Genomic DNA, 25,481 nt, shown 5'->3' with positions numbered 1-25,481 from the left:
GCAACGTCCCTTTCCCAACCTGTTCCATTTCCTATGTCTGCATAATAGATAAACTTATATACGTATGTAAATAAGTACTCCACAGGCTATAGTATGGACCCCCAATATATAGTTTAAAGCTATAGTTATACATTGGCTTGACAATACTAGCCTCCCCCATACCAGGATATTTTACTTTCTCTGGACGAGGCCCCTTAGGCGCGTCCTGAACGCCACCCGCCGCCCCACCGCCCTCGCGGCCCCGGCCGGCCACCCGCCCCCCCTCACGCATAGTACACACCATACAGAGAGCGAACTAACTCTGCTGCCAACCTCTATAAACTCGTTCATACGTGTTCCTGTATAGATAGGTACTTATTTAAATACGCAATTTGGAGCTTACCTATACAAATTATATTCAGATATGTGCCTACTGAGCTTTAAATCAATTTGGCGTGTAATTTTATTTGCTTTAAGCTGATTTAATTGGAGCGGACGTCAGTTGTTGAGTTTGTAATTGTTTCATTAGGCTAGCATGTTAGTTGCTAACTATGCCTAGGTGTCTTTAGAGATAACGTTGATGTGGGTCCTCGTTGCTAACATTTACTATATTCGAGTGTTATTTGGTTTAGGTATGGCCTAAGTGTCCTTCTTGATAGTAATACTTATTAAAACCAATTTATGATCCCTAATCCTTAGTTCCGAGAAGACCCATATTCACTCTGCTACGACGAAGTAGAACAGCGGTCAAGCGGCGTGCCCTAGGGTAGGTACCTCATGAGTGGATGGTGCGCAAATGTGTTCCAAGTGATTTTCTTATCTCCGAGCTAGATTACTTAAGTGAATATTGATGACGGTAACTTTCGGGTATTAAATTCGGCCCCATATTGCTTTCCCACGGAATGGTCAGAGCTTTAACTATCCCTAGTTTGGTACATTTGTATGTTAATATCTACTCTACCTATACTTGTGAATCACTGATGTATGTAGGTCCTCAAGTACGTACATCAAGAGAATCCTTTTAGTTACGACATAATTTTTTTTTTTTTTTTTTTAAAGGAAAATAAATGGAGCATGATAAAAAAATCTTTATGAGATAATGTTAGCATGAGATTAGGAACGAATCAATCATTTTCAATCCTACTCATTTGGGTTTGTTTGATTGGCGCCATTCAAACATGAACAAGGCAACTACATTTATTTTTCTTTATACCGTATGTCATGCAATGGCTGATCGTTTAAAATATACTGCGATGTATGGTGCACCAACCTTAATAAGAATTTAGGGTCGAAAGGGAAACGAGTAAACCATTGAACGAATAAAAAACGGACAGCGAAACTTTGCAACTAAATTTTTTCCAATAAAAATATAATTATTTTCATGCATAGAGACATGATTTTGAGATTATATTTTTAGTTAGATTGAAAGCGCAACGAGCTTTTCAGTCAAAAAGTAAAGTTATAGCTGTGGTCACGATCATTAAACGCAGCAGTTTGACATGGGCTGGTCACATAGACCGAAGGTATTCCGATCGTTGAGCTTAAAATAATACATCAGAGGAGCCTGTAGAAACCACACGAGGTGCGTCGTGGACACTGCGAAAGGATCGGTGAACGACATTCGGAAACTCGACGTTCGAGTGGTGGGTACAGATGATGCTGCTTGGGGCATTTCTACATTGCAAAATTATCTATTGTTTAATCAATTTCGGCGATCGTGAATCTTATTTTGGTCATTGACTTTCATTGCCGAAACAGTCAACAGTCTATTTTTTGCTTATTCATCAAAAAAGTATCGCACCATGTCTATCTTTATGTCTAGTGTAACACCATCTTTAGTAGGTAATATTATTGTATTTATAGAATACAGTTCAATGTCACACTTCAACGGTGGAAGGCTAACGAACCTTGCCTCCATTTTGACTTTAGGTATTAAACTATAAATAACTTTATTCATACAAATAATTGCTATAGGCAGTAATGTGTTATTCATCAATCTGACTGATGCGCAAATATTTGACCCGTTAATAAAGATTGAATCTGCGTCCCCCACAGCGGGCAGTCAATTAAGTAGGTACTCAGCCACTGCGCTAAATGTGTCAAGTGGTTCGAAATTTGCTCTCATACAGATAGTCCCTAAACTTATTTTTTTTCGCAGTTCTTTTGCCAAATCGTTTGTTGATTTCTTGCTGCGACTTTAAAGTTGACGTAGATAGGTAATTCTTACACTATGTACCTACTGTTTTTTTGTTTATCACAGATTCCCAAAAATCTTTTTCTACTCACCAAGAGCTCACCAACGTCAGTTTTTTTTGTGGCAATTGCATATAATTCTCTTGCAAAATGTCAATTCATTTTTAAAATGCTAGAGGAGTCGCCTTCATCTTTCACCTGAAACTTATAACTAGCTGAAAATGAAGTGAAAATGACTTCAGACGAAAAAAATACTCGTGTCATGACTGATTTTGAGGCCTACCATTACCGCTCAGACTCACTTCACATCCAAAACGGCAGGCAGCATCTTTACGTTACACACAATAATATTTTGAATCTTATCTGAATGAGTAAAAGTTCAGTAATTTAAAGAGACGCAGGAGTATTTCTAGCGACTTGCGGCGCCTTGCACGGACTCTGGCCTTGCGCTTCTTTTTCAATTGGGATTGATCTTAACTCTCTTTACGTTTAGTTTTAGAAGCGACACGGCGTGCTATTCGGTGTAGTGGGTGGTGTAATAAATTTATATTCTATTAGACATACCAATTTATCCAAATGACCCACAAATTCAGCAAGCTACTTTCCATTTCTAACTTCAGTTTAGCCTCTAGTTTTTTCATCTACATGTTTTATTAGGTAGGTATAGTATATTTGGTTATGCTTTCCCACTGCAGCTGATAGCCAAAGACTCAATTAGGTACCTAGTAGCTTGTTAAAATTAGTTTTACGTGTCATAGATGTTACAGAATACACTAAATAACTTAGCTGTTAATATAATAAAAATAGATGGATTAGTTTAAGAAAATGAAATCAATTTTTAATTGTTACTTTATTTGAACACCAAACAGATTACAATAATGTTATTATAGGTACAATTTTTATATAGATTATAAGATATCTAGTATTAATCGTTAAAGCGAAGAATAAAAGGACAAAGGGTAGAAAATGAAACGTCACTTGAGAGGAGAAAGATTTAATAAATAGATATAATAATTTTAATCTAAAACAGATTATCAGAACTAGAAGGTCAACTTGAAAGGAAATGATGTTAGGAATCACAAATTGACTACGCAGAACAATAAATTGCCAAGATAAAATGTATTCGTTTAAGTAAGTATATAGGTAAGCAACGTTGGAGCCAAATATTCCTAGTTAAAGTTGACATTATACTCAACAATAAGTTCCATTATGGTACAATTTTCAAAGAGCAGGGTGCTATTAGTGAATCAAAGATGTGTTTATCTTAGATACTGTTCACATACCTGACAAGAAATAACAGATATACAAGCCGACATGTGTACGTGTGAATATGTTCGCGTACTCAGAACATATTGCCAGTTTCAATCGGTTTGATATGTAATCACAACGTTTAAGTAGGTAGCCACTGATTATACACGTACTTATCGGATATTGGAGTAAGTCCAATTTTCTAAGTACTCTTCGTTACAACTTAGGTACTACCAATCTTGTACAATTTTGGTCCTTAAAGCACTTCGAGAACTTAGCACGAAAGTGCCGCGCATAGGCTCGCCTCTATTGCTAAAGTGCCAGTTTAGTTTCAAGTCTACTAACATCTGTGGGGCAATCGAAGTTATCGCCTTGTCATGACTGCGCCTGCGCGCCGCATGCAAGCGGTGACCACTGCGCATGTCAAACGACTCGTATCACGCGCTCGCAGCTACAGCAACGAGCAACACGCCACTACTAAGGCGTTTATAACATGAGTTGATAATTTTAACATCTAATTTAAATGTATTTAAGAGGTGGACTTATTACAATCAAACGCCGGCGCCCATAGCACTCTTCTCGAGTCAATATAGCACCCTGGGTTAAGATAATTTATAGTCGCTAAGATACAAGTTTACGTAGATATTAAATAATAACTTTATACGCTAAAACATTAGTTATTGGTACTTACAAAAAGTAAAATATTTATACCTGTAGCTTTAGTTTGGTGCGAGGTTCAGAAAAATATGGTAACGTAGCTAAGTACCGTCCGTTCGGTAACTTTGAGATTGCTGTTCTACATTCCCAGTTCTCTTAGCCCTCCGCTATGTGACGTTTACGTTTTGTGATGTAAATTTTGTGTAAGATATTAAAAGAGAATGTCGTTACGCTTTATCCTTCAACCTTTACAGACCAAGTCTCGTCTCTTGCGATTTGAGTACATCTCACACCTAAACTATCACTACACAGCTTATATCATAACAATCCTTTAATCTCAGAGGACATTTTATGCACCATAGATTACAAGTGATATTATATTCAAGTGGTTAACCCAAAGAGGCGTACAAGCATACGTGAGAAGAGCAAAATCGTGGTTAAATAGATGTTAGGGAGAAACTGTACCTTTATAATACATAAATACCGCTAATATGCGCCGCCAAATCAACTAAAGTTCAAAGCATACTAGATCGCAATGTTTGTAAAAATTAGCACCGATTTAATGCTAGCCTTGAACTAGAGCGGTGCTGAAATCATCTAGGTTCACTACCAGGGACCAAACCTCAACTTTAAGGTACTTTTATTTTATCATTGACAGTTAACTACTCTTCGTAGTTCAGTCTACTGCTTAAAATACTGGAAGACAGTAAAATAATCGTCTGTTGTATCCAGAAAAAATCTAAAATGACTAGGACGCGGGGCATATAGCGTTTATAACAGAACCCTATCTAATATTGGGTATATAACCTATCTATCTAAGCTTATTTATATCAGGTGATTCGCTCACATAACGTACGTTTTATACTTACACAATTGAATGAATCTAAAGCTCTAAGCTAAATGTATAAAATACTACGGAACATGTGACGATTGCGCTCTTTACGGCTGGGATTGGTCTTGGAAGCACACTGGGAGGGGGCGGGCGACGTTGCCGTTCCAAACGAAGGAGGCGTAAGCGTCGATGCCATTCTGGACAACGTTGCACACAGCACAACAATTTTTTTTATAGAGAACTAATTCAGAATTTTACAATCTGAGAAATCCACGAAAGAGTACGCCGGGCTATCGTATATGTATAGCAAATCACCTCACGATCAATGTTAAAGCAATTTCAGACTGAACATAATAATAATTATATTTGAAACTGATTATAGAATCAACTGCACAGTCAGGAAATATTTAGAACAATCGAGAAAAATGCATAGAAATTGGTGTCATCTGTATAGAGAAGTAAGGAATATTATAAATAACTCTGATAAACATCTATGTTCTAATTCTAATTCAAAATACACGTTAATTCCACTTTTAAACACTTAGAATAAAAGGCGTCACTCAGGATGATGATCCATTCATTTAGAATTAAACATCTTATACCAAAAATGACACAGATATAAAATTCGACCACACCTAAAAATCTGTACATAATCAAAAAATGATATATTAAAATATTGTTTTTCTGTTTATTTTTATATATTTCCTGTTGTTTGTAATATTTGTTTCGATATTTATTCTAAGTCACTTAATTGAACATCGTTTTTCCGTAACGCCAACGCTAAGGTCAGCCGCTATCGTAACAGATATGTAAACTTAGTGAAAAGTAATAAAGTATTGAATATCATAATATATGTTGTATAATATCAGACATCAGTTACTGTATATTTAAAGAAGACTTTCGGATATAGTTATGTAGATACTGTATTTGTAGATCTGTGTGTGTGTGTGTGTGTGTGTGCGAAGCCGCAACGTTATTATATTCTCCTAGTAAAATATAATTCTCTATGTATATTGCTCAACGATAAATACTATTTACTATCTGGTGTCTATCATAAGCACTGGCGAATTGGTGAATATATGTATAAGTACGACAACTCGAACATTCAACAAGGTTTCAATATACCATCAATTCCATACACTATTGTTAATAAACTTTGATACGTAACATTATTATGGTTGTGCGAAAAAATAAAATAATTGTGCATTTGATTCAATATTCCGTCCAATGAACTAGCTAGCTAAAGAAGCAAAATAAAAATGTCTGTCAATTAAACTCGCATTGTATAATATATATATAAAATGAGAATTCATCCATAATACATTCATTTGAAGCTAATAAATAAAAAATTAAAGCGTGCTTTAAATATTAGTGTTAGTCAAAAAGCTGAGTGAAAACAAATATATGCCACAACAATTGCGTTAGTGTAAACTTGGCGATACAAAACAAAAAAATTATACCTAGTGTATTGTGTCTCTAACATCTAGACGTGTGACCGCTTATAACGCGCAACCATCGGCGAGCCCTAGCCCGCACTGTCAGCGTGCGAGCCGGCGGGCGACGGTTACTGTTATAACACCTTCACACACATTATAACAAAATTGTGTACAATTCAAAAGATCATTAAGTAACATTATGTAAGGACAAAGAACAAGCACTAATCTATTCAATATTTGTTTAACTGCAATAAATACTTGTGATGTAGTAATAAATACTTTAAATAAATATCAAAATGTAGTACAATATGTATCTTATTATAATCGTAAAGTGTCAATAACTACCAATTAAGTGTGTATATACCAATAATGTTTTGAATGTGGGCACCGACCTGGCCGAGACACTGCACCGCTGCGACTAATATGTTACACGACTAAGATAGTGTAGTCTGTCTGGAAGACGGGATTTCGTGATCAGTAAGAATATATATTATAATATGTACACGCTTCGGCAGTAACAGCGCCGCTGGGCATGGCTATCACAAAGGGGTTGCTTTACAAGCATGTGCCAAAAAAACAAAGTTGCACATAGTAAGTGTCTACTTTTTAAATTCAGTCTATTATATTGCTTTAGAGAAGTCTATACACAATCATCACGTTTACTACTACATTAATACAACATTTAACATAAAGGCGGGATCGCAGCGGCGCAGTGCGGTACCCTGGTGCCATCTGTGTGCAGACCAACGAACGAATGACATCAGTCGAAGCGTCACCGAGTGCTCGGCTGGGCTCGCGCAGGGAGACCTCACGATCACGCGCTTGGGGGACGGGCTCACTAACTTCTATTACATAATTATAATATAGATTCTTGCAGTCTTGCTTGCTTTGCTGACATATATTCTACTTGTTTATAAATATAACATTGATATACTATGACGTTAACATAATATTATTGTGGTTTACTATTATTTTCCTAGTAATTATGAAACACGCGGTTAATCTCAATTAGTTTGACTGAAATGGACGTGTGGTCTCTCTGCGGTCGCCTTGCAGCCCAAAATGTGGATCAAAATTATTCTCAGGTACCGCAATATGTATAAACTCAACATTTCATTACTAACTGTCAATTATTACATTTTAGACTAACCATATTAAAAATTCATACAAATCATTTTACAACAAAATAATTGAATAATAATACTTAGGCTGACTCGGGACTATCATTATGATTCTTTTCTCATTCATTAAAACTAAACCTTAATAATATCAGCTACGCGAATAGATCAGCATGAATATTCATTACAATATAAATTAATAATAACTGTATATAATCATATTTGTATGTGTCGTTTGTTGCGTAAATGTCTTCCTAAATTGTGCTATAAAATATATGCTGTCTTTTCAATGCTAGCACGGTTGTAAAATACGAAGAAGAGAGTTTTAGATTTAGAATATATTAAGGCATGCAATGTAACTGCACAAACAGGTACAAATGTGAGAAAATATACGCAGCAAATGTACGATTTAAAGCTTCGAGATTACTTGGTTTTACGTGTTCAATAAAGCATCATGCAGATCACACTGACCAATGACTCATGATACCAGTGTGAGGTGAGTGGTGTTACACGTCGATATATTTTCTCAGATCAGCAACTGACTTTACCCATTTACCGCACCAGTAACGAACCATGAGTAGTGTTTATCATAATCGCTAGCAGTGAGAAGACAGCGGTACAACCTTCTATTTATTTCCGACCCATATGCGTCGCAACGGCGAACGCACAGTGCCCGGCACCAGGCGACTTACAACGCCATCTACTGCCAAAAAGCATAGTCGGTAAAAAGCGGCGTCTGTTTGTAATATACTTAAAAAGACTTGTTCTACTATATGCATATAGTTCAAATACTTTTAACAATCCTTGTTAACACGTTCCTTAAAGATCGTTTAATCAATGTCTATGGGTTTAAGTGTATTCCTTTAAAGGCACTGTGCGTACGAAGTTACTTTCCCATTTATTTAACAATTATGACGAAATATCGTCACTTATTTCAAAGAAACATGTAAATTTACTACAGCGTATTTCAACTACGGCGTTAGCTTGTCTGTTGAATAAGACTATAGATTATAACATTTATCAGATGTATTGAAAGACATACTTATAATTTCGAATATAAGATCAATAACTGCATAATAGTTAAATTGATTCATTAAGATCTACAAACTCCTAAAATCTCATATAACACCCACGTAATTATTGTTGGAACATTCAATATTTGTAGATATAATAAATTATTTTTTCGATAATATAGGGAGATACTTGGATAAAATTTTGACGCAATATAAGCGAGCCAGTGAGGTCGGGGTACGCTTTCAATGCAGCTTTATATTTGTAAAGTCTGCATTACACTACTTGAGAGAATCATCTGATTGGTTCTGTGACAGCAACATTTACTAATTCTATTAAGGTACTATGAGAGTGGAAGAGCATTCTGTTTGGAAGAACAAAACTGTAAATGCAAAGGAGGTAAAACTTAACGCAGCGGATACCTGCTACAGCAGGCGATCCTTATTACATTTGACTTTCAGGAAATTAAGTACTCATACCGAAAGCAGTAAACCATAATTCGTGGTTGAAGATTGAAGAAGGATACATGTACTTTACATTAATTACATTATTAAATATCTTACAACCGTATTGTTTAACATTTTAATACATAAGAAAGAACGCTAGCTTTCGTGGCCACATCGGTAACTTCGTATATAATTACGAACACACTATATACCACATGTGACCGTCGAGAGCGCCTCACAAGCCCGCTTATAAGACAAGCCGCAAACATTTGTGGGTAGAGAACGTGTATTAACCTAACTAGTATTAATGGGAAAAATCTTTGAACACTATACACATTACAGTCGCACAACTTTGTCCTGCTGTTTGGTTGTTACATTAAAGTTTAAACTTTCGATAAGTTGAATTTATTAAGGTCAACGAACTTTCTAATAATGTCTTTTATACCTATCTACTATGTTTTTTTGTCTTTTGTTGGTAATCTTATTAGTACAGACAAGATGATGTAGACGACAAAATTTTGTAATTTCGTTTATCTAAATCGTTATTCAAAATATTCATGTAATATTTTTCATATATCTACCTTACCGTAATTACGCTACTTTCTTTGGAATTATTGCTGCTTCCGTTGTTTAGTTTTCTTCAAATATACGTATTTTATTATTAAGTTTCTAAACTTGAATTACAATTAAAATATTTTGAACTATGTATTGATTGTAAATTTGTACTAGGCTAAATGGTGTTCCAAGTTATCATTATAATATTCACAATCGATTGTACGTTACATTATGAAAATTTAAGTCAATATCAACATGTTTCCTCACAACCTGGTTACGGTTCTTAGAAAAACGTAGCAGTTTGAATTGCCGATCCCCTAACTACGATCGGTTCGTCAATTGGTTAAATATTGAAGAACATCGGTACAAGAAGAAAACTGTTCCTAATAGTATAAATATTTCAATCACTGGGATACTTTATAGTAATGAACGGCGAGCTTGCAGCAAAACAGCCAAGCAACAGGACAACAAACTGGATTAATGTGTACCGAACGCTTTACGACGCGCACTAGCTCTTACAAGCATTGTAATAAGGGTGATATTTTACAACAGTTTTATATAAGTGTGGATAGACTGAAAGGTTTAATATTGAGTGTATCACTGTGACTGCGGGTCGCACTGCAGCAGCCGCACGATGGAGGGGTCGCTCTTGGCGCCCTCTATGAACTCCTCGAGCGAGAGCTTGCCGTCTTTGTTTCGGTCCATCTGTCGGAATATTTTGTCGGTTCGCTTCTCTGGCGTCGACTCGTCCTCGGGCATCTTCATCACTGAACCCACCATTTTGTAAATGGCCTGAAATCATTAAATCAAACTTTAAGTAAAAATGGGACACATACACTATTCTTACTCTATAATGAAATTGCTTACCACACAAGGATACCTGTTTGCATTGAGAGAAAAAAAGTTTTGACTAATCTAGACTAAACTATATTTTACATCATAAAATTAAAAGTATGAAATAATGCCAGACCAATTTCAAAAGTAGACCCAAACTTCGGACTCCTTTTTTACATAAGGACATTTTCATTTAAGAAACCACAAACATAACAAACAGGACAGAAAAAACTTAAAGTAATAAAAATTCTCCGATAAAATACCTTTAATGCTGCAAAAACTTATAAGATACTAACAAGCGAGAATTTATTGAAGACTCTTTCCAAGTTACCGGCAACTAACATTTTATCTTCTTACACTTTTGTAAAGAGCACTTTACAACTTTATTTTCTCGCTTCAACTTCTAACGAGTAACTCTTTTACTTTGCTCTCCATTATGCTAAGTAACGTTTCTCAGTTCATTTAATAAGCGCCAACGTATTTGCTCAGTGGAAGGAAATATTGGAAATCGTTAGCGTGTGCATTCGTTTATTTTATATTAGCAAGAGTTGTTTGTGTTACCAAGTACTGACTCTGAGTATATTCAATAGCTTTCAATTTCCGAGTAATGGCCCGCAGTCCGGTCCAATTAGTTTGAAACACAAACATTATCAGCGTATGAGCGCGCTTCTATATTTTAATGAACTAATTATGAAAATTCTGCATCGTACGGAGATTTCTTTGACTGAGCTTCGCTTTGAGGTTCGTTTGTAAAAGGGAAACGTAATTAGTAGAGTTTGCCTGATAAGTTGTTTGTAGGTTTACTCGTGATACTGATTAGTTAATTAAAAAATATTCCAAAGGAATATGACATAGGTATATATTTGAACATAGAATATTTTTCTTTCAATACTTCGTCAAAAGCTTATATGTTTTGCTTATTTTGTATAATACTGTAACTAGATTTCAAGTAAAAACCTGATGACGCCTGTTTCGGGAGACGCTAGAATAAAAAGGTTACTTACAGTGACTATTTCGAGCATCTCCTGCCGTGAGATGTACCCGTTGCCGTCGAGGTCGTACATGGAGAACGCCCATTTGAGTTTTTGCTCGAGTTTCCCGCGTGACGTCACACTGAGCGCGCACAGGAACTCCCGGAAGTCTATCGTGCCGTCGCCGTTCGCATCGAACGTCCGGAACACATGCTCCGCAAACTGTGGACCATTGTACGAACATGAACTTTTCATTTTATGCTCACCTCACTCAACTGATAATATCCCTTATAGAAACAATAGTATCATTAAAAATATACATTTTTCATAAAATCGTATAAACATTACCTTACTCGCGTCGCCATACGGAAAAAAGTTGCCGTATATTTTCTTAAATTCTTCTACAGACAAATGTCCACTGGGACAATCTTTTAGAAAACCTTTGTACCATTCTTGTATTTCAGCGTCTGGAATTTTAGTTTAAAATATGTATTAGGTAGGGTTAAGAAGTCATCTACAAATTGAAATTTAAAAAATGATCGATATTGTTTACAGGTAAAAACTAATTTTTAAAGATCTCAAGAAGAAGAGTCTTAATTAGTTTTGGGAAGCACGTTAACTGTGGTCAATGAATAATAAAAAGTTTTATTCTTAAGCTACATTTAGTTCTAAGAACACATGAAATACAAAACATATTATTATTATTACTCATATTCTGATACCTGAGAACTCAGTGTTCTGCTTCAGATCCTCTAGGACCTCTGGCTTTAGTTTGCTATTTTGTTTACCCATTTTTGTTGTTTGCTTATATCTTGGAAAGGACGTTAAAATATTACACAACCTGCTTGCTTTTAGTTAGTCAAATATTGTGCCCTAAAACATAAAATAGAATAAAGTAAATGCTGAAAAGGCAAATCATTAGAAATAAATTGTTTTCGATCCCATGAAATACTTTCTTAAACCACAAGATACAAACTCTTTGGTTGAATCTTGCGTCGGCTTACCATTAGTCAATTTCGGCTTTACGAAAACTACCTTTGAGTGTATTAATATGAACAATTCTACCTTAGTTCATTGTTTGATATTTAAGAAATAAAATTTAAACTGGTGTCCACTAATCTAGTACTAGTTGCTTTATTTATAAACGTTAAATAAGATTAAATAGTATTACCAATTTATTGTAACACAGATATTTGCTTTAGAAAAATAATTAACGTTTATAAACAAAGCCTATGGAGTAATAAGTAAATACCTTATTTAGTCTTCGGTACGACGCTATTATTAAAAAAGTGAATAAAGTGAAGAGATAAATAAAATAAATGGTAAGTGCACACGACATCATAGTATAAGTAAAGTCAAAATCATGTACTAGTTTACTAGGAATGAGGAAAGAGTGGCTAGGCTTAATGGGCTTAATAGGAACGCCTACGATTCTAGGAAAGCATTCCATTTAGGTCCGAGGAGTATTAAGCAGAAATTCTGGGAACTGTTTACAGCTATATATTATTAACATGTAGGGGGCAGTCGATAAAGGAGGAGGGAGGGGAGGGGGGTCTGTGAGTAAAGGCGATTGGTTAATATGTGCAGGGAATGCAGGGGGCAAATGGGAGGGTAGGCGTGGCTACATGTAATTCAATGATCAATACTGACGTTCAGGTACCCGTGTAGCATTGTGGTAGATAATTGCATTTCTCATGTGTGATAATCGGACGCAGCGACGCACGCAGCGCGTCTGCGCCAGTTCCGGGAACCCGGCGTAGCTGTATTGATCAGCCATCACCACTATTATTTTTAAATGTACAGTCAGCAACAAAATTTTATGCTCATTGTAAAATTTTCCAAAATAATGTTGCAGAAGTTTTTTTTAGCATTATTATTATTTTACTTTAACATTATATTTTTTGTTGATATTGGTATTATTGACATACACCGTATCCTGTATTTGATTGTAAGCAGCTCCTGTACCATGAGCTCGTAAAACAGGTAGTAGGTGTAATCGCTGTGGAAAAGGGACACCGCTCTAGATGTATATCGCGCCATCTTGCTCCCACAGTGACAACAGCCCCGCGTGGAGCTGACAGTATAGGGCGTGGTGATTGGGAGATCTGATTGTGGTTACTTAATTACGTTGCTGACTGTACGTTTATACGTATTGACCTGATGTGTATTTGTATCTCTATAGTTATATATCATGCAATCGATAAAGCGTTATGTTGGTACCTAGTTGTAAATATACCTAAATGTATATTTACGCATGCGCAGACGCGCGTTGTTGGAAACAACAGCTGGGCGCTGTCTTTGTGTAGGAAGCAGAATGCGATATGGATAGTGATTGTTATTGAGAATTGCTTTGGGTTACTGATAGATCAGGTAAGGAGTGGGAAGCAGTGGTGTGGTCTGATATCAAAACTGTCTTTTTGACATTTATAAGAACGTGAGTTCTTTTAATCACTGTCCATACAAATTAAACATAAATGAACTAAAAACTGGTGTGATTAAGTAGGAAACATTATGTTTAATGACTTTATTGAAAAGCTTTAATTATTATCTATTCCACTACATTTCGCAACAAAACTTAAGCAAGACATACCTGCCAGTAAGCTTAGAGTACATGATTTTGATATTAGATAAATTGACTATGTTGTCATACACACATTTATAATGAGACAAATAACTATGAACTATTAGTTTTGTAATTTGTATATTATACATGAATAGGCAAAATGTGAATTCATTAAAAATATGTATTCTTAGAAATACAACAGATATAATGGGACACAATGTGGATAGTTTTATCTATTACAAGTGCCTAGTGGAGTTGAATACTTGCGCCTCGAGGGACGTCACACGCACAATAAACCTCGTTATTCTGAATGTTATTCGTGAACATGACTACTACGAACTGTAAATACTTTAAAAAACCTTTACTCAGACTTCAAGAAGTAAAGCGGGGTCCACACAGTAGGTATCTGAAAGGTACTTAGATGATCTATCTCAAATGTAAGCAAACTCTGTAAAACTACCAATCACTGATAAATACTTATGTAGTTCACACAATTACCACGTGGGTACTACAAACCGCGTGTCGACACCGCTTAATACAGAATATAATTTTAGAACAGTTTTGTCAAGACAATATTGGACAGACCTAACTTGATATTCGAAAAGCTCATTTCTTTTATGGATTACACGAAATAATTGCATTTTAATGCAACGGAATAAACATAAATACAGAAATTAACCATACTGATTTGTGCGTTTTTCGCAGCTAGTTACAATAATCTTAAAATATATTTTATACTTAATACATTAATTATAGAAATAATGAGACGTAACAAAGTAATAGTGCTTGAAGCTTACTACTACGAGTACGTCTACTTAAGATCTACAAATTAGACTGAATAAATTAATGGTAACTACTCTGTTAGTCGAAACATAATGCGATTTGCTGAAACAAAAATACATTTGATTGGAGCTTGTGCTCGCTATGAGAGATAACAAGTAGTATACAGCGGTGCTAAGAGCACTTTGCCCTAATTTCTAAAAGTATGGCTGATAAAAACGACTCAAGTGACTTTCTTGAATGAGTCCCATTACGATGTTAATTTTCTTTCTGCGCATACCCCGAACGAGCACTCAATTTCTAATCAAAAGTATTTTTGTCCTAAAAGCGACCCGAAATATAACAATAAGTTTATTACATAAATTATGACAACGATTACACAATACGAATAATGTTTATAACATTTTTAATGAGCTTAATAATAATTACATAAATGAACAAAACCAACCAAACTTTTCTTAATAACATCCATTCATTGTAATTTCAGCTTAATATAAAATCACATGTCAGTTTTAGGTAAATTGTGTCAAAAGCCACTTAATTTGCACAGAGTAGTTCCTTCAAACATTAAGATTTCTTAATTGAGACCAATACAAAACGACTTATGTTCTAACTGATTGTAAAGTACAAAAATGTAAGAAATGTAGTAAGGGAAATAAAACGTATGATCACGCAGCTAGTGGCCCTCACTTGGGTGTGTCAAGTTCTAATCTCTCCCGCAAGTTGTTGACAATTGTTTTTCTAGACAATCAGTTATATCTGATGCATGCATGGCATTGTTTAAATAACTGAAACCTCAAGCGAACATAATAGCTCACATCAATATTACGACTATAGAATTGAGATTAATACCTATGATATTTACGTGGTGCGATTAAAGTGTATACAAATAGCTTTATTCCGAAGTGAAGTGATTGAATTAAAGTAGGATAGAGTTGAGTACAAAGTTGGACAGATAGCTACCTGTAAAGACTGCCGAGAATAGGGCAGCGCCTAACTAACCATAACTATAAAGTCCAGCAGCAGCTGTCTCATAGGCCTGGGTCGCGTAACAATAAACTTAGTCAGTAAAATATAATAATTGACTAAATTGTATGAAATTTCATTTCCCATCTCTCAACATTTGAGATATGTATACTGGCTTCGTCGTAACCGTAACTAAGTAATTGCATGTTTGTGCGACAATGTACGCCTAGGACGTTATTTTTTAAGAGATCGAATAGTTGTTTGAATTAAAGGTCTCTTTATTATTTAATTTTTATATTTCCAATTGAAAATCCAATTTTCTGATATGTTACACAACACCCTGTCTGCGAAGCTACCTTCAGGTCCAAGTTGAGAAATATTGTTCCCTCTTCATCTACGATTGTATAAAAGTCAGTCAATTTATGATCATGCTTTACGCTGTTCTACTTAGGTGACGTACCGAGTTGTGGCAACATGGAGAATTGCATTACAATAACATAACATCCGCCTGGTTACCGATGCCATACGGGTTACAAAATGAAAATCAATCACAAACACACGAAATTAACAAAATATTACGTTCACTCATAAACTTATTATAATAAAAACATCACAATGATACTAATAAAACGCAACCTAGACGCTACGTAGTGTCGAAATAATTATGTAAACACTTAAATGACTATTCTGCAGTGCGTTATCATATGGAATGTTTTAACAAATTGCGAGGGCGTTCAGTTTTCAGTGCAATCGTGTAGTAGAATTTACTATTTAATTTAATGGATTTCGAACGTGTTGTGTAGCAAAAACTCTTTCCTGATACGTAAATATAAAGTATGCTAATGTGCGTAAATGCGATTTTATTCAAGTAAAATATGTCGGAAGCTTCGTTGACACCGACGATAGTTGTACGTTTTAAATTTACTTATTAATTGTGCGCAGTTTACACGCTGTATGCAGGGTCTTAAAATACATTAGCTTTTTCATCTAAATTTATGCACTGAAAATCAATAGACAGTTAAACAAAGACAGCTTAAACAGTCCAGAAATGATGACAAATAAACGAATAATATCGCGACCCTCTCGACCTTGTGCGGCCAGTGGCAATTGATGGAGACTGCTAAAATATATTAAATGCTTAAATTATAATTTGCACGCATTACAGGACTAGGGCACACTGAACATTGGGTTCGACTTGTATGGGCCTTGGCCACCTTTAGCAAAGATGACACGGAACTGACAAGTAACAAAATAACTTAGAAGGTAAAATAATGCTGAATCGGTAAACTACCTACGCGGAGAACTAGAAGGCACAGTAGTGGGGAAATTATCTGAGATATAAAAATACTTCAATTAAATAGTACAAACTTATGAAGGTATGGATTAATATTACGCGAATGAACCGATAAATAGTATCACAAGTCTAAAGTGAAAATACTAAAGCGAGTAAATAAGAGAAGGGGAAAGAGGCGTATCCTGGTCCAGTCGTCGACTGGGTGCTCGGTGAAAGTATAACACCGATTATTATTGTAAACAACACCGATAAGTTCTAAAATGATAGTTATATAAAGTTTACTCATGTGGAATAATACGGTTATTTAATATACACAAATTGAACTTACTCGGACAGAAGTGATCAGATTGTCAGTTGTGTTAGTTCGCAACGACATGATCGTGACGCTCGTTACCGTCTGATTAGCGCCGTGCTGCGTGCAGCTTGTGTAGTTTGTTCATCCAATCTGACCGAATCCGTATCTACTCTATTTATGGCTTAATATTAAAACGTTTAGATTGACATTAAGTTGCGTTTAACAACGCTCAGTTTTCTTTTGGACTGAATGCAACACTGAACTTGCTCAATTCGACCCTCAGGCTCAACAGGTATAGAAAATGAAATCTACAAAGTGTAGGTACGCTTTGGGCACAATTTCATACAATTTGGACTAATCAAACACCGTTATCAATATTAATCATTCATACAATTTATCATTCGGAATGGACAAGTCTCAACTTGAGAGTCTAATTAGGCAAGTATAGCCACACTGTTTCTAATAACTTATGATTATAATACTTTTTTACAATTAGCTGAAACGTAGCTTTCCAGTTAAGTCAGATTGTGAAACGCAGCAATACACTGGCGTCGATACGTGTCAGGCCTAAAATACCTCAACCCGCGCCGAGTAACAAGAGCGAAGATACATTGTTGATTCGTATCTGTTTTTAGAGCTGTGATTCCTGTTGAGGTGTGAAGAGTACGTTCAAACATGTAGACGTAATCAAGATATTCGGACCGTTTTCACCACGAGATATGACATTGCGGGTGGTCTGTGATTGATACATAGATTTTGAACATATTATGTCAGTGACTAAATGCAGGCTGCACTCGACCCAAGTGGATTGCGCAAACACAATATAGTTAGATAACCGGACTAAAGCTACGTTTTCTGTCACAATGACAGTAAGAGAACACCGCACCGTTTACCAATTTAGATCCGTCTCGATGTTAAAACCTCAATGTATTACCTTCTTCCATATCAAACACGACAGCTTAAAATATTTCATAAACCCCTAATCAGTTGATAATTTTGGTCTGTAAATCAAAATTGTAATGGCTGAAAATAATATGAATGTTATTTCCAAAAGTATTTTTGTTGTATCTATAATAAAAATAAATGTTACACATTTACAAAATAATAGCCCTGTAATAACTAATTTTAGCTCGTTTTTGTTCGAGCTTTACATGGTGTCGTGTATGCTGTGGATAGGTTGAAACCGTCGGTTTATCTTTTCTACGAAAGCAAGAGGTACGAGAGGGCGGATCGCATGGTAAAGCAGGCGTGTCCTCTATTTAGGGAGCCAACATCTTTGATAACTCTTCATCCTGCAGGCAACCCTTCAGGAACTCATCCTGGGTCAGCTGACCATCGTTATTCTCATCCATTTTTGCGAAGATGTTCTTCGCGCGCTCTTCAGCCGAGTCGGCCGGTCGGTTACTTGAGCAGGCACCCAGCATATCATAGATTGCCTGGAAATGGGACAAAGAAATATACTGTGAGCCAAAAAGTAAATAAACTCCCATATTTTATTTTCGCCGGATATAACTTTATAAACTTTGTTCAAATAACTTATTTGGAATAATCACAAACGGCATGAGACTATTCATTCCGTGATCCATTTCTATTTTCATTGCATTCTATGAATCAAACGCCAAATCACATAATACATCAAATATTTACGAAGACTGCGAGGCAAGTTACAGGTGAACAGGCTCTCACGTACCTCGACTGGGCTAGAAAAGGCAAAATCTAAAATCTAAGAAACTGCCGGGCGTGGTCATAGATATACCACAGCGAACAAAAGTGTCGGAAAATTCAAACCCTCTATAAGCTTGTTAACCTAAGGAATGTCTTACGAGTTCGATTGTCGCAGCAAGCTATGTGATGTTGAGATCGTTCTTCACTTTCAAATATAGCCTTTATTGATGTACAGGCTGGCGCAATATTTAAAAACTCCACTAACTATACTATTACACTGACCAGCGAACACTTTTGTCGCTTTTCTGCTTGTCTTAGTCACCGCGTGTTCACCCTGGACGCAGCATAACAGATGTCCTGACCAATATCTTGGAGTATGATTGAACACAAGGTTAAATGCGAATACATCTGACTAAAAGCTCCAAATTGTAGTTTATACACATAAATCAATTGGTTTATATTATGTGCATTTCCACTTGTGATTGAAACATATTCCGAGAGGCACTCGAGAAAGGATTACGTTTATCTAAGTGATCGTAGCTACGTGAAACTTACGCTACACGCACACCACTAGTTCTCGCTCTAATGTGTCCAGCTTCAATCTAATGAGACTTAGGCGTTTAATTGAGTTATTGCATGCCACCCCTCGTGATTCAGCTAACCCATTTACTGCGAAACTCACTCCGTCCGCCCCGACAGCAAAAGTACTAACAAGTCCGCAGACTGTCTGGATCAACCCCTCGCGAACTTTGGTATTGTGAGTTAACATTCCGATAAAACAAAATTTGTTTTTACATTGTAATGATTTATTAATAAAATCAAAACAGGTGCTAAAATTCATTGATTATAACAAAAAAGTTCAAACAAAAACTAGTATTTCAAATACTTCCAAGAAATTTAAATTGATTGAGATTGCACTCATAATATGGTTGACATGTATCATCAATAACACAATGCAACTTTGTAAAATTATCATCGACTCTATAATACATTGACAATGTTAACAAAACAAACTTATCATGTATGACGAGCATTATTATAAATAGTTCTGTCCTACTTAAACTCTCATTTTGATTAAAGGGCTCATATATGTCCGTTAAAGAGAAAAAAAGTGTACTAAGTCAATTCAGGAACGACGACGAGGACTTAAGCGATGTTTATTGAACAGCAACACTATTGTTCTTCGAAGGCAGCACTCACGTCAAAGCTTGGGTTGAGGCGGCAAATCCAGACGACACGCATTGACGACACACAATTGTTTGTACGTTCGACAGTCGGCCACGCTCTGTATAACCAGATGTTTTGTTAACTTTCAAAAACGTAGTTCTAGGTGTAAGAAACAATTCTGCCAAACGTATCATCCTAATTACCTTACTTAAACTTACAACGCTTTACAAAAAATAGAATTGAAGACTACTACATTGTTCAAGAAGCGAAACAATTACTGTACAAAAATACTGCACCTGAGACTAAACAAAAACTCTTTACAACGGGTAAAAATATTTAGATGATGTCCATGTTTAAACTCGCCACGATGACTCATCAATACACCTACCTCCTCCAAAACTTATTATAGCACCCACCACGATATGAGAACACTGCCCTGCACTTACAAACATGAGCTGTTCGTGTCATCCGATTCTTTACGTATTGTTTGTTTTCTTTTCGTGTGCAATTATAATTAGAGCAACATTAACACATTTCCATACCTGCACCGTAAAAGGTAATTAATAAAACCAGACATTTTCTCATTATTATCTTCTAGAGAACTTACATATCTTTCAACACAAGTTTGATGTAGGTCGGTAGACTAACCTGCTGTACAAAACAAAACCAAGACATCAAATGATTTGTGTAAATCTTTGAACTAACCTGCACAATCTTGGTCATCTCTTGAATGTCAATGACTCCGTTGCCATCAACATCGTACATGCGGAAGGCCCACTTGAGCTTCTCCTCGGGAGTGCCACTTGAAGTGACATGGATCGCCTGCAGAAATTCCTACAACAAACACAGTCATCTCGATACACACGCGAGTAGGGGCACTACAAACAAGAACACGCTAAGGAGTTTCTTGTTCGATTAATGAAACACGTTTTTACTGTCCAATGTTGGCAGTTAAAACAATTCATGGTCAATAAATCGCTTCAGCTTTAAACTTAAAATATAGATATAGTTCGCTTTTGCAAGTACAAAAGTTATTGTAGCGAGCGGTCATTCGCTTAAATAGATAATGTTATGCGTATACGCCTGACCTCATAGGTGATAAAACAAATGGCTTTATTTATGTTTTTGTGCCATTTATTAAAGTTTAATAATACAAATATACCCGCATTATTGGAGACAAGATCGCTGGTCTGCTAACAGATGAACCTAATGGGTTACCTTGAAGTCGATGTATCCGTTCTTGTCCATGTCGAATGTGCGGAACACGTGGTCGCAGAACTCAACAGCATTACCAGAGGGGAAGAACATCTTGTACATGTCTACAAACTTGGCAGGTGTCAGTCGGCCATTAGGGCAATCTTGCTGCAAATACAAGTTTTAACTAAAATTAGCATTCAATCAATGTTATGAACAACGTTTATTTAATACGAAAATATTAAGTGGAAATATGTCAAACCAACTCTGTATTCAACTATAACCGAGCTTTGAGCATATCGGCACCTAAACCGCAACCCTAAACATCGGATGTCGGCCCTGACGCGGTGGGTACAATCGTGTAACTTCATGCAAAGTCAAATTTGCCAAATCACCGATGTTTACTTGTTTGCATACGCAAACAGTGGAGCTGTTCGTAACATTGAGTAAGCGTTTTACTGGACTGGATCAAACAGATAGAAATCACTGGATAATTTAATTCATTTACTTTGGACAGTTAAATAAATATATCTGAGTCAATCAATACAGTCCTTTAATGAAATTATAGAGCTTAAAATAATTATGGAACTGCTTTTAATTTAATTATCTGCATCCTATGATAAAATACGAAATATCTTGAACGGTAATTAAAATGTTTTTATATTACTATTTTTGAAAATTTCCATGGCTAAAGTTTTTCAAGAAAAATTTGATACAAAATTATTCCGATAAAATATTAAATTTTAAATCTAACAAAACTGTTGCTGTTCTCAATGTCAGTTTAGCAAGTTAATAAATAATATTTACATCTTATAAACCGAGAAACATTCCCTTTGGAAGTATTCAAGACTTCGTAGTGCAAGACTGAAGCTAAAATCTTACTATTGAAATATGATTACAATTTCTTTCATTGCCAAACAGTAAACTTCGAGTATCTTGAAACTTGTAGATACTCGTTGGAATACTGCGGACGAGAGATAGCAGAGCTACATTTTAATTAAATAAGCTTTAAAGAAATTAGTATCCAGGACAGAATGTACGAATACTGTGTACTTTAACGGAATCTACGTCTGTATTACATGGACTTAACTTCTTTTGTAGCAAAAGTGAATAATGAAAGAATCCTGAAAAGCTTGGAATTCATTTTTCTTCTGTGGAGCAGCTGCCGTGTCGCAGATTTCTGACGACTTGGCGTCAAACAATGTATTGTGCCTAGCTTTATAGCTTACCTTGAAGCCTTTGTACCACTCCTTGATGGTGGTTTCGTCGTAAGACGTGTGCGTCTTTAGGAAATCCATATCTTCCTTGGTGAGTTTATCTTTGCTAACAAAGCAGCCCATCTTGGTTGTGTTTGATCTGAAACAAATATCACATTGTGATTTTCTAAAAGTATTAAGCCAACATACTGCCTAGTTAATTAGGCATTCGAGCTAAACATACCATATCCTAAAATACCTAAGTCAAGAAGTGTGCGAACCGAAATTATACACGAAAATAGATGTCAACAAAGTCGCTAGCAACAACTTCTTTTTAAATTCGCAAGTTAGTTGTGTGAGTGTTCACAAGCAGACGGAATCATGTATTGTGATATTTTTTAATGAGACAACCCTGCCTCTCGTTAATAATTTTAGTTTTCTGTCACGTTTACGAAACGGAGCTTGTTATAAATTTTATACAAATTTCGTTAAAAATAAATCAAAATAATAGTGAAATATTTTTGTTGAATGCGAGGATGTCGACCTATGGCCTCCTGCTTACATTTGGTTAGGTAAAATGTATACACTTTTATACTTTGGTTAAGCATTGATGATTATACCAGTAAGTAAAGGATGGTATTTGATGCGACGGCGGGATTAGGGTGTGGAAATGTCATGGACAAAACGCCGATATAGATAAAGCGTGCCGCGAAGCACAGCCGCGCGTCGCCCCGTGCCTCCCCGTCGCCGCACCGCACGTCGCCTCGTATACCGAACCGATGTTTGATTTGATACAGCCTGCTTTAATAGCTACATTCCCATATTCGCTGGACGTACCAATTATTCACTGCATTCCGCGCCCAGTAAATTAATATTGATCGAATCTTCCCGACAAACTGAACGTCATAATTTGTAATTTAATTATTTGGTACTCGACTGACGTGGGCGGAATAATTAATATTGCATCCTCTGTACTATAATACAAAGTAGATGTCTACCTATGTATGTATTTTCTAGACAAAGGGACAATAATTTACATAATTTCCGGGAACTTTTAACGGAAGCGAACATAATAATGTTAAGAACGTTATTACTGCGAAATGATAGCATTAACTATTGACAAGACTTGTCCGCAAAGAGAATCAGTAAAAATTGAAACTTTCTTTGAGTAGCAGTCCGAGGCTAAATATTGCTGGCTAAGCGTTTACCGTCGCATTATTAATGATGAAAACCTTTGAACGTCTCCTCGCATGAAAAAAGGTTTTAAAATGAGGTTACTTTTTATAGCCAGTCGAACAATCTGATTTTTAAATGTTTTGTTTCGGGCACGTATTAAATACACAATATACCTAAAGGCATTTTCACGAATTCTGTTCGTTTTTAAATATTTATTTAGTTAACTGCTCATTGGAGCTAAAAGTTGGAATAATATACCAAACTGTAAAATTCGGTAAATTTTTCACTAGTTCGTTTTCGAATAGTATATTGTTCACTAAAGTAGTGCTTTTCAGGTTGATATGTTACGAAAAATATGAATTGCATTGCAAGGCAATGTTCTAGAAACGTTTGCCGATATCAGAAAATCTTTTCTCTGAATGCGGATAGGTAACCGAGCATTCGTGCTTGTTCATGTAAAAGGTTCTGTGATATATATGTGTGAATAAAATGGTTATTACTTTTCAATAACTATAAATACACCACAGTTAAAAATCTACATAGCTACTAAGGTAGGTAGGTATATTTTGTACTTTTATATATATCTATACTTCATTGATACTTCTTGAATGAATAAAAAATTCTATCGAAATTCATCTTTCACCGCAACATGACAAATGTAAATATTTGCTTTAGGTATAATTTTGATGTAATACCTCTGGCTACGAACTCACGCAAACCCTCGTGTCTGGATCATATCATGAAAGTTCAATAATCGATTAATTGCGTCACACGCGACACTGTAAATTACATTTGCCAATACTTAAATGAATTTTCAAAAATATTCGAAAATGGTCATGGATCCCGGACATCATAGATAGATCTTAATGAAGATATCGTTAATTGAATGACGCCAGCTTTTACAGGAGGGCGACGTCAAAGGGATGTTCGGTAAAATTGAGCGTTTACCAAAATGCAGAGTCACTTAGTAAGTCCATCAAAAAGCTTATTTATCCATCAACGCGTACCTGCCACGGCTGCTCTATTATTGACTTCCTGCTATTCACTGCATATTAATATTAAAAGAGAGATCAATTTAAAAAAAAACTAATTCCATGAAAATAGTATGGTGGACCTAAATGCCGAAACTGATCATGTAGGTACCTCGACCAAGCATTATTCCCGTCACTGTCACACAGTTGTCAATCATAATGGAAGTCAAACTAACGTTTATTGATCTTGGCCCGGATAAGAGCGCCGGTGTATAATCTGCGTAGAGAACAGTACCTACCTAGCTAACAAATTAGACAACGGTCGTACTTGTCATTTTCTGATAACACTAAAAGTTAAACTACGTCCAAATAGATAACTAAGCTTACAATGCAATTCCGAAATTGACCGGTTCCCCAAAGCGATGTTGTACCTACGTCACAAAAAGCAATACATATGTGAATAGCTATTTTAAGATGTTTCCAAACGCCATGAAAGAAAAAATAGAGTAAGTGATTTACGCGCACTCAACAGTCGATACACGAATATAGTTTTACGATAATCCAAAAGCAACATCACTTTGTTCCATTCAATGACAAAGGTGGATGTAGCTACGCATACAATATCAGACATTTCATCATCATACGTATCAACGGGCTATTCCATATGATAATTAGTTGAACGCTCTTAAATTCACGCCTGTTTCTGCAGAGCTTTTTTCTCTTTTCGGTTTACGTATATTTTTTCTCCCATGCTATTTAAACGTTATGTTAGCATATGACCACATCGTATCGCTATCTCTTCGATACTCGTATTATTAGATCATATTTATACACGAACAAAAAAAATATTAGAACCATCAGTTTATTAATTGGAACGAGATTTATGTTCTTATCTGTAACCAGTGAAGACGATAACCTGTGCAATGAAGCCAAT

At 35.8% G+C, this 25,481-nt stretch overlaps 2 protein-coding genes across 6 annotated transcripts in view; both read right to left on the bottom strand.

Annotated features, from left to right (window-relative positions):
• Window positions 1-3,150: 3,150 nt before the first annotated feature.
• Window positions 3,151-25,481, bottom strand: part of LOC113496011 (neurocalcin homolog) — a 78,797-nt gene continuing 56,466 nt past the window's right edge. The window contains exons 1-5 of one of the 2 annotated variants that reach the window (XM_026875060.1): window positions 12,285-12,369; window positions 12,003-12,153; window positions 11,629-11,747; window positions 11,314-11,502; window positions 3,151-10,267 (exon numbers count right to left, since the gene is read on the bottom strand). In XM_026875060.1, coding sequence (XP_026730861.1) covers window positions 10,073-10,267; window positions 11,314-11,502; window positions 11,629-11,747; window positions 12,003-12,072 — 573 coding nt within the window. In that variant the 5' untranslated portion in view covers window positions 12,073-12,153; window positions 12,285-12,369 and the 3' untranslated portion in view covers window positions 3,151-10,072. Of the gene's footprint in view, window positions 10,268-11,313; window positions 11,503-11,628; window positions 11,748-12,002; window positions 12,154-12,284; window positions 12,370-25,481 lie in introns of those variants that run through there. The other variant, XM_026875059.1, reaches the window with a different exon arrangement.
• LOC113496013 (neuronal calcium sensor 2) overlaps window positions 16,684-25,481 on the bottom strand; it is a 65,098-nt gene continuing 56,300 nt past the window's right edge. For all 4 annotated transcript variants that reach the window (XM_026875061.1, XM_026875062.1, XM_026875063.1 and 1 more), the window contains exons 2-5: window positions 22,434-22,560; window positions 21,229-21,372; window positions 20,716-20,844; window positions 16,684-18,614 (exon numbers count right to left, since the gene is read on the bottom strand). In XM_026875061.1, the coding sequence (XP_026730862.1) occupies window positions 18,438-18,614; window positions 20,716-20,844; window positions 21,229-21,372; window positions 22,434-22,544 (561 nt within the window). In that variant the 5' untranslated portion in view covers window positions 22,545-22,560 and the 3' untranslated portion in view covers window positions 16,684-18,437. The remainder of the gene's footprint in view (window positions 18,615-20,715; window positions 20,845-21,228; window positions 21,373-22,433; window positions 22,561-25,481) is intronic.

The sequence above is a fragment of the Trichoplusia ni genome, chromosome 7, assembly GCF_003590095.1.
Source record: "Trichoplusia ni isolate ovarian cell line Hi5 chromosome 7, tn1, whole genome shotgun sequence".
Lineage (NCBI taxonomy): Eukaryota > Metazoa > Arthropoda > Insecta > Lepidoptera > Noctuidae > Trichoplusia > Trichoplusia ni.
This window is presented reverse-complemented; position numbering and strand designations above follow the sequence as displayed.